Here is a 10,476-nt window from a genome sequence, read left to right as displayed (position 1 = left end):
CATGGAAAGTTATATGGAAGTGATATTGCTTTGCCATCACCGCAAAGGAACCTATGACTGCCATTGTTGCTAGTGATATGGTTTTGCCCGCAAATATTATACAATTCTATATATGATACGTTTACATAGTGGACTGCTACACATATGTCATATTTGGTTAAGACAGCGGACTACTACACATATGTCATATTCAGCAGACATTGAATTGGAGATTATAGGTATTCTACTAGCCCACGCACATCACATGGTAAGATACAACTCAATAAGAGAATTAAGGTGGGAGGTTATATTCCTTGGGGCGAGGGTGTGTATATCTTCATCTTTGATCCAGGTGGACTAATTCCCGGGTGGAGTTTATGTGAACTCAGGGCCGAGTTCTCCACTGTGAACTTTTGAAATACGCGACCATGCTTCTTGTTGCATATTTCAGTTCCAGCTTCATTTTTAGTCTAGGTATGTGATTTGATCTTGTTTGGTTCGTATCTTGGGAAAATGATTCTCTGATTACTCATTCTATGCCTATTTTACTTCACATTGCTCCTTGCCTCCTATTTCGGCTTTTATAATTGTGGCCATGCTTCTCATTTCAGTTTCGGTTTCTACATGCAAATTTTGTATGTTCTATTTTGGCTCTTATCCATCTGTGGAAATATGAATCCCTGATTATTTACCTTGTGTTAAGCATATTTTGTGTGGCTCAAAATTACTTGTGTTGAACCATCAGAATGTGTAGTGTATCCCTCACTCTAAGTTTCGGCTTCACTTTGACTTTCTGTTGCAGCCTTCTGTTTCCCTACCATGCTAGACCCAGCTAGAGTAATGCTTGTTTACTATCTGAGCGTTAGCTCACTCGTAGTTTAAAATTTTCAGATATTGAAATTGGACTTGTGCAAAGATCTGGAGTGGGAGCGTACCCTCGTTTTATTTGGTCAAAGGACTAGTAATTTGCACTTGAGCGTGTATACATCTTTTAATAGTATTGATGGATATCGATGTTTTAGTTTTACATTGGCTTTACTACTCTGATATATGCCTGGATTTATTTCGGATATATGATTCTAATTACCTTACCAGATTGTGAGGGTCGCGTTGTAGGTATGAGGCACCGTCGTTTGCCCGGCCTGGATCTCGGATTTGGGTGTGTGTGTGTGTGTGTGTGTGTGTGTGTGTGTGTGTGTGTGAGAGAGAGAGAGAGAGAGAGAGAGAGAGAGAGAGAGAGAGAGAGAGAGAGAGAGAATTCATGAAAAACAAGACTGTATATTCAATCAATCGCTTGATTGTCCCATTGACATACTCAAACTGTATTATTATTACGATTTTAAGAAATGCAAACATCAAGTTTGCTTATTCAAATACACTATTGTAGTTAATGCATGGGATCCTTGTCGGTAGTTATCTAGTTTTTGGGCCCGAACTGTGCCTGAAGAAAATCAACCACTTTCTTGTCAAGTTGGAAGGCCTTGGCGAGAACATCATCGGAGATGGGCAGGTTTGATCCGAAGACGGCATTAGCTATGGTGATCACACCTGGGTTCTGACTTGCCAGAGCGGCAATGGCCACCGCATTGGTCTGTCCAACATTGAATTGGAAGTGAATGAGACCTATTGGAAACACAAACACATCACCCTTATTGAGGACCTTTGATATGAGCCGATTTTCGCCATTTGCAAGGTTAGAGGTGACGAAACCAACGAGGAGGGTGCCCTCTTGAACTACAATCATCTCAGTGCCCCTTGGGTGTGTGTGGGGAGGGTTTAGTCCATAGGGTGCAAAGTCTATGCGAGCCATGGAGATGCCAAGAGTGTTGAGTCCTGGTATTTGGACCACGTTCACTGCGGTCACATTGGACCCAACTCGGTTATTTGTGTTGCGTGGCATGTCAAGCCCTGGGAAGAAGAAATCGCTTGCTTGAGCGAGCATTGGGTCCTTGCAAACCACGCCATTGACTAACACTGAGAAGGAAAAACATCAAAAAAAGATCAGCCAATAAAAAAAAACATAGGTCATCTAGAAAGCATACAAAACTCCTTTTGCATGTTAATTTATTTTTAGGGCGCTGATATTTTCGCCCTTGACCGCCCCCTTGGAGGCTAGTTTCCCTCTTGACAACCCGCTATGATCCAAACCATCCATTTGATGGCCCACAACATAAATAGGTTGCACCCCAAAATATTATAGATCGGAGGTTTGAGATCATCCTGTGGAAATGATTTTGGGGGAACAACCTATTTACGTTGCGGCCCATCAAATGAATGGCTTGGATCATCCTATTGTGTGGACCGTACAGTTCATTTTGAAAAATATAAGTGGGGCCTACAATTAGGGGTGAGCATTATTCGGTTAAAACCGAATACCCGAACCGAATTGGTCGGTTCGGTTCGGTTTTGGTTTTTTTTTTTGGAAATTCGGTTTCGGTTTCGGTTTTCTAAAAAAAAATCGGTTAACCGAATAACCAAAATTATGGATGAAAACCATTTTTTTCCAAAAAAAGTGCTATATGTGCACTCCGTAGGATGATTAAAACCGTCCATTTTATTGATCCCAACTTAATTAGGTTGTGCTCAAAAAATCATTTTGATCGGATGATCCTAGCCCTCCGATCCAAACCGAGATTTTAATTTTTCCCCTCTATTTCTCCCACAATTCGGTTATTCGGTTATAACAGAATAACCGAATTTTTATTCGGTTCGGTTTTGGCGAATTTCGGTTTGGTTTCGGTTACCGAAATTTGGTGACTGAAATTATTTCGGTTACCAAATTTCGGTCTATTCGGTTCGGTTAAAACCGAATAACCACCCCTACCTACAATTGATCCAAACCATCTATTCGATGGCCCACAACTTAAATAGGTTTCACTCCAGAATATCATTTTCAAAGGATGATCGCAACCCTCAAATCTATAGAGGTTTCTCTTTAGATCAGAGGGCTAGGATCATTCTTTGGAAATAATATTTTGCGGTGCAACCTATTTACGTTGTGGGCCATCGAATGGATGGTTTGGATCATCCTATGGAGGGACCTACCTTCCTCACAAATTAAAACAAATTAATTATTGGGCCCACCAACAGTTCATGCACGTTGGAGAGAGAGAGACACCGGATTGGAGTAGTGTTGTATCGGTAAAAAGTAGATAGGAAACATGCTTTATGGATTGTCCGCGAGATACAAATTCAAAGTCTTATTGAAAGGCCATTTCGTGTGTGTTAAATACATTCAGCAATATAATAAAGTTCTTTTGTGTTCTGTTCTCTTCTGTGTTTCTGTATTACTTGTTCTTTAAATTCTACAAAGTGGTATCAGAGCAGAAAGGCTGGGGACAATTTCGAAAGAAGACCGGCACGGGTTCGGTAAGTTGGCAATATGGCAGGCAATACCAATTCTTCAAGTTTTTTGCTAAACGTTCCTTTGTTTAAAGGTGCTAATTTTCAGTTTTGGTCTACTATGATGAAGACATTGTTTATGTCACGTGATATATGAATCCTTTTGAATATCCCGACTTTGTTCATTCGTATATTTTGATCTTAGTTACTTGTGTTTGATCATGCTTGTAAATCTCCACTGTGAACTTTTGAAATACGCGACCATGCTTCTCGTTGCATGTTTCAGTTTCAGCTACATTTTTAGTCTCGGGATGTGATTTGATCCTGTTTGGTTCGTATCTTGGCAAAATGATTCTCTGATTACTCATTCTATGCCTATTTTACTTCACATTGCTCCTTGCCTCCTATTTCGGTTGTTATTGTGGCCATGCTTCACATTTCAGTTTCGGTTTCTACATGTAAATTTTGTATGTTCTATTTTGGCTCTTATCGATTTGTGGTAATATGAATCCTTGATTATTTACCTTGTCTTAAGTATACTTTGTGTGGTTCCAAATCACTTGTGATGAACCCTATGTGAATTTCTTTGCGATGAACTAAAAAAGATAACCATCAGAATGTGTAGTGTATCCCTCGCTTTAAGTTTGGGCTTCACTTTGACTTTCTGTTTCCCATCAGTGGGTTAGGATCATCCTGTTGCAGACTTCATGATCGGTGTGTGTGTGTGTGTGTGAGAGAGAGAGAGAGAGAGAGAGAGACGAATTCATGAAAAACAGGATTGTATAGTCAATCAATCCCTTGATTTCCCCAGTGACATACTCAGACTGTATTATTATTACTATTTTAAGAATCATCATAAAATATAAGATAGCCAAGGGTTGAACAATTAGGCTTACATCCCCCCCCTTTTTTGATGACATCATACAAGGGATTTTCCAATAAAATATGTTTTGAAGTAAATGATATTCCAACTTAGAACTTTAAAACATAACACCAAATTTCTTTCCTCCTTTGTCATCCACATAAAGAAGGGATGAGAGCATATCAAAATATCAAGGGGTTTTGAAATATTAATACATAAGTTTTAGGTTCGCCTTAGTCAAATAGAATTTAAAACTACAACTCCCTCTTTTTTTATTTAGAAATTCAATATAAGAGGGGTTTTTCAAAAAGAAATTGCCAAGGACTCTAGAATTTTCATTTTAAGTTGAACCTTCGGCTTAACTCATCATCTCAAAATGATTTTCAACATTCATTTTCAAATTGTAAAGATTTTTCAATTTTTAGCTCCAGCCCCTAAATCTGAGTAAAAACTCAAACAATGATTCATGTTGGAGCTTTTAGAACCCAAGTTTTATTGGGTCCATTCCTTCTAACCCATTTAGAATATTGATTTCTATGCTCACATTGAAATTTATAATGTCCATAAGATCCACAATAGTGACATCTTATGGATGGGTTAGCATGCCTTCTAGATGCAAAATATGTTCTATAGTAAGTTGTGCATCTAGATCTTTTAAGAATAATGTCTACAATTCTATCCCCATTAATAAACCTATTTAGACATATTCTCAACTTTTCATTCTCTCTTTTAAGATCTTGAATTTGGTTTAAAAATCATTAATTTCTTCTTGATTTTCCCTGTTTGAGTATTTATTAATTTTCATGATCACTTTTTAATTCAACAATTTGATAAGAAAATTCAAGAATTAATCCCTCATTTTCTTCCTTGAGGGTTTCATTTTCTTTCTTCAAATATTCAAGTTCTTTACTAAAATCATTTTTGGAAGAAGGTTCAAACTTTTGATCTTCTTCAAAATATTATGATGAAGACCTTGTTTATGTCTTGTGATAAGTGAATCCTTTTGAATATCCTGACTATGTCCATTGGTATATTTTGATCTCAGTTACTTGTGTTTGATCATGCTGCTTGTAAAATCTCCACTGTGAACTTTTGAAATACGCGACCATGCTTCTTGTTGCATATTTCAGTTCCAGCTTCATTTTTAGTCTAGGTATGTGATTTAATCTTGTTTGGTTCGTATCTTGGGAAAATGATTCTCTGATTACTCATTCTATGCCTATTTTACTTCACATTGCTCCTTGCCTCCTATTTCGGCTTTTATAATTGTGGCCATGCTTCTCATTTCAGTTTCGGTTTCTACATGCAAATTTTGTATGTTCTATTTTGGCTCTTATCCATTTGTGGTAATATGAATCCCTGATTATTTACCTTGTGTTAAGCATATTTTGTGTGGCTCAAAATTACTTGTGTTGAACCATCAGAATGTGTAGTGTATCCCTCACTCTAAGTTTCGGCTTCACTTTGACTTTCTGTTGCAGCCTTCTGTTTCCCTACCATGCTAGACCCAGCTAGAGTAATGCTTGTTTACTATCTGAGCGTTAGCTCACTCGTAGTTTAAAATTTTCAGATATTGAAATTGGACTTGTGCAAAGATCTGGAGTGGGAGCGTACCCTCGTTTTATTTGGTCAAAGGACTAGTAATTTGCACTTGAGCGTGTATACATCTTTTAATAGTATTGATGGATATCGATGTTTTAGTTTTACATTGGCTTTACTACTCTGATATATGCCTGGATTTATTTCGGATATATGATTCTAATTACCTTACCAGATTGTGAGGGTCGCGTTGTAGGTATGAGGCACCGTCGTTTGCCCGGCCTGGATCTCGGATTTGGGTGTGTGTGTGTGTGTGTGTGTGTGTGTGTGTGAGAGAGAGAGAGAGAGAGAGAGAGAGAGAGAGAGAGAATTCATGAAAAACAAGACTGTATATTCAATCAATCGCTTGATTGTCCCATTGACATACTCAAACTGTATTATTATTACGATTTTAAGAAATGCAAACATCAAGTTTGCATATTCAAATACACTATTGTAGTTAATGCATGGGATCCTTGTCGGTAGTTATCTAGTTTTTGGGCCCGAACTGTGCCTGAAGAAAATCAACCACTTTCTTGTCAAGTTGGAAGGCCTTGGCGAGAACATCATCGGAGATGGGCAGGTTTGATCCGAAGAAGGCATTAGCTATGGTGATCACACCTGGGTTCTGACTTGCCAGAGCGGCAATGGCCACCGCATTGGTCTGTCCAACATTGAATTGGAAGTGAATGAGACCTATTGGAAACACAAACACATCACCCTTATTGAGGACCTTTGATATGAGCCGATTTTCGCCATTTGCAAGGTTAGAGGTGACGAAACCAACGAGGAGGGTGCCCTCTTGAACTACAATCATCTCAGTGCCCCTTGGGTGTGTGTGGGGAGGGTTTAGTCCATAGGGTGCAAAGTCTATGCGAGCCATGGAGATGCCAAGAGTGTTGAGTCCTGGTATTTGGACCACGTTCACTGCGGTCACATTGGACCCAACTCGGTTATTTGTGTTGCGTGGCATGTCAAGCCCTGGGAAGAAGAAATCGCTTGCTTGAGCGAGCATTGGGTCCTTGCAAACCACGCCATTGACTAACACTGAGAAGGAAAAACATCAAAAAAAGATCAGCCAATAAAAAAAAACATAACCCATGCACGTAGGGCCGGTGTCCACACGCAGAGTAAATGCAATAACAATAATTCTTAAGTCATCTAGCCAAACCCCACAATACCTACCAAAAATGGAATTGAGTTTGCACAAACACGTGATTATCATGATACTAATGGAAGTTAAATTGAGAAATAAAAAAAAAGCATTTGTACCTGGAGACATATTGTCAGCAACACAAAAGTCCTGTAGAGGACTGGGATCAGCGGCAAAGGTAAGAGAAGATGCCAAGGAAAGGAGTACAAGTACAAGGAGGGGAGTAGCCTTCTCCATTTTATCAATCTAAAGAAGAGTATTGGGTGCAAGTGTTTTGACGGTCTGGAAGAAGCTTAGAAAGGGTGCATATTTATAGCAGAGAGAGAGCGAGAGAGAGAGATAGATAGAGAGATGCATGGCTTAGGGGTCATGTGATTTCATGGAAATGGTCTTGTTACTACCAAATCAATACACGGTTTAACAACTACGCTATCTAATCTAATTTTTTATCCAAGTAGATCTTTTCCAGCAAAGAATAGAAGCAGTCGTCGGACTTGTTTTTCTGTGTAAATTTTGTTTTTAATATTTTGAAATGGTAAGATCTAAATTAATAAGTGGAGCGAGCCCCACGACCGAGCTGGTCGTAAGTATACAAAGAAAAATTAAAAACAACATATTATGGAGGAAGAAAACCAAAGATCCAATTCACTCCATCTCTCGCAAAACCGTCCGCTATACTATTAGCCGAGGGATGGACATGCTGAAATCAAACTGGGTGATCTCCCACACGGCCTCAAACAATGCCTACCCTATTTATACCATGTATATATTCCCAAAATACTTACCCATTTGATTGCTAATTTGCAGACCTTTTTTTAAGGTTGGCCAATACCACTCTAATTAGGAAATTGATTTTTCCCGACCCCTCTTCAGCATTTCCTTCTCCTTTTGTTAATCTTTTCTTAAGAATGGCTACATTTCCACCTTTTGTTTGCCTTTCTCTGAAAATAGTCATTTCCAAGAAAGCACAAACAAAAGGATGGATATGCTGAGGAATGAGGTAGAAATTAAAATTTCACTTGTAATTATTAAAAAAAACTTATGGCATCTCTAAAAAATTTTATTTTAGTTACTTCGTTATTAAAGATTCTTTGCGAAATCTTAGTTAGATTGTAAATAAAATAATAAATATATTTAAACTCCTTTTACCATTTGGTTGTTTTTCAAATATGCAATTTGAGAAAAAAAAATGGCGTCGATTTTCTATCGTTGAAGCTGTTGATCTGGTGGACCCCCACTCACACCGAAAGGCCATCCATCATCTACGCTAAAACTATGGTAGGATGATCCTAACCCACTGATGGCAAATTTTTCAAAAAACGTCTTAAAGAATTTAAAAACGATTTTTTCAATAACTTAATATCATAAATTTTGGGGGCAACTAAGACGCCCTTATCTATATATTTGTACCAATATGGCTCCAATAGTATATCTACTACTACCTAATACATCTTTTTTCCCAACTTGACTTTCATTAGGTTGGATAATTTAATTAAGGGAAAATTACAGATACACCCCCTCAAATATGGTAAAATTCCACTTCTAACCCCGTGGTATCAAAGGTACCAAAGACACCCCCTTAGTTTTCAATAATGCTTGTTATATGACGGGGTGTACAGGAACGAATAAATTGTTAGGGGGTGTCTTTGATGGATTTTGAACTATAGGGTGAAAAGTAGGGGATCTACTTAAAAATGTCAGAAAGTTGAGGGGTTGCCTTTGGTACCTTCGATACCACGGGGTTAGAAGTGGAATTTCGCCCTAGTTGAGGGGGTGTATCCTGTATTTTTCCCTTTAATTAATGCCCTATTTATCTGAAAAAGGGCACCACTTATTGAGCGGGAAAGGCATACTCTATATGTAGCTAATCCAAGGGGTTTATTCCATATATAAATTAGAGAAATGATAATGGGAATGGCTGCCTTGCAAAAACCAGCTAAAGGTCGCTCCACATTGGTCCATCCCAACAAAAATCATTTGAAAGAGCACAGGAAAATATGAAAATGGCACGGACAGATATTAAATTAATGGAAAAAGAAATCCACCTTGATCAGAAGTCCCAATAGGAGCGCCCATGCAGATGGTTTTTTGCAAGGGCACCATTCATTTTAGCATTTTCGTCTTGAAATTATATATGAAAGGAGGCCAATCCAAAGAATTGCTTATCCAAGGATGTGTATCCTCCAACGACAGAGAACAATGCAGTTCCATGCCACGTCCAGTTTTATACATTTTCAAAGTTTCTGTTCCCACTAATTATTGATTTGTTGAGCTGAGTATACGTCATTTCACTAAAGTAGGTGACGAGGTAGTTGTGAACTTGTGATGTGGAAAACCCCCTTGCGAGATTGTTAGATGAAGTAATTAAAAACTTGTGGGGCCCACCTAATTCAAGTCCATCGTATAGTCATCTAGAAAGCATACAAAACTCCTTTTGCATGTTAATTTATTTTTAGGGCGCTGATATTTTCGCCCTTGACGGCCCCCTTGGAGGCTAGTTTCCCTCTTGACAGCCCACTAACTATAAAGTACGATTCCCATCTACTTTTTACCGACGAAGCAGTCATTTCCTTTTTCTCTCCCCTTCCAGGATAAAATCACCCCACTCTACTCTACAGCTGTACAACACTACATCAAGCAAGGTAGGCCCCACCATAGGATGATCCAAACCATCCATTTGATTGATCCCAACTTAATTAGGTTGTGCTCAAAAAATCATTCTGATCGGATGATCCTAGCCCTCCGATCCAAACCGAGATTTTAATTTTTCCCCTCTATTTCTCCCACAATTCGGTTATTCGGTTATAACTGAATAACCGAATTTTTATTCGGTTCGGTTTCGGTTACCGAAATTTGGTAACTGAAATTATTTCGGTTACCAAATTTCGGTCTATTCGGTTCGGTGAAAACCGAATAACCACCCCTACCTACAATTGGGCCTTAATGTTACTGTAAGACCTGAACCATAGGATGATCCAAACCATCTATTCGATGGCCCACAACTTAAATAGGTTTCACTCCAGAATATCATTTTCAAAATATCATTTTCAAAGGATGATCGCAACCCTCAAATCTATAGAGGTTTCTCTTTAGATCAGAGCTTTGGAAATAATATTTCGCGGTGCAACCTATTTACGTTGTGGGCCATCGAATGGATGGTTTGGATCATCCTATGGTGGGACCTACCTTCCTCACAAATTAAAACAAATTAATTATTGGGCCCACCAACAGTTCATGCACGTTGGAGAGAGAGAGAGACACCGGATTGGAGTAGTGTTGTATCGGTTAAAAGTAGATAGGAAACATGCTTTATGGATTGGCCACGAGATACAAGGTCAAAGTCTTATTGAAAGGCTATTTCGTGTGTGTTAAATACATTCAGCAATATAATAAAGTTCTTTTGTGTTCTGTTCTCTTCTGTGTTTCTGTATTACTTGTTCTTTAAATTCTACATAGTGGTATCAGAGCAGAAAGGCTGGGGACAATTTCGAAAGAAGACCGGCACGGGTTCGGTAAGTTGGCAATATGGCAGGCAATACCAATTCTTCAAGTTTTCAGCAAA

General features: G+C 38.6%; 2 protein-coding genes across 2 annotated transcripts; both read right to left on the bottom strand.

Moving 5' to 3' along the window:
* Positions 1-1,396: 1,396 nt before the first annotated feature.
* LOC143883186 (germin-like protein 8-2) lies at positions 1,397-2,134 on the bottom strand. The gene is made up of 2 exons (XM_077386535.1): positions 2,128-2,134; positions 1,397-1,953 (listed from the first exon to the last, which is right to left on the bottom strand). Exons 1-2 carry the CDS (start codon positions 2,132-2,134, stop codon positions 1,397-1,399), a joined length of 564 nt encoding a protein of 187 aa, XP_077242650.1.
* Positions 2,135-6,251: 4,117 nt separating this feature from the next.
* On the bottom strand, positions 6,252-7,151 carry LOC143883184 (germin-like protein 8-2). The gene is made up of 2 exons (XM_077386534.1): positions 7,034-7,151; positions 6,252-6,808 (listed from the first exon to the last, which is right to left on the bottom strand). The coding sequence occupies exons 1-2, from the start codon at positions 7,149-7,151 to the stop codon at positions 6,252-6,254; spliced, it is 675 nt and encodes a 224-aa protein (XP_077242649.1).
* Positions 7,152-10,476: the final 3,325 nt, after the last annotated feature.

This window comes from Tasmannia lanceolata, unplaced genomic scaffold (genome assembly GCF_043159265.1).
Source record: "Tasmannia lanceolata isolate RefF3 unplaced genomic scaffold, GAP_Taslan_0.1 ptg000008l, whole genome shotgun sequence".
Lineage (NCBI taxonomy): Eukaryota > Viridiplantae > Streptophyta > Magnoliopsida > Canellales > Winteraceae > Tasmannia > Tasmannia lanceolata.
The sequence above is the reverse complement of the archived record's forward strand: the minus strand, read 5'-3'. Positions and strand labels throughout refer to the sequence as shown.

Bases quoted from the DNA above. Each gene is read 5' to 3' on its own strand.
- LOC143883184 (XM_077386534.1), bottom strand. From the start codon at position 7,151: ATGGAGAAGGCTACTCCCCTCCTTGTACTTGTACTCCTTTCCTTGGCA. The intron at 6,809-7,033 runs GTACAAATGCTT...TTTCCTTCTCAG, and splicing joins TGCTGACAATATGTCTCCAG to TGTTAGTCAATGGCGTGGTT.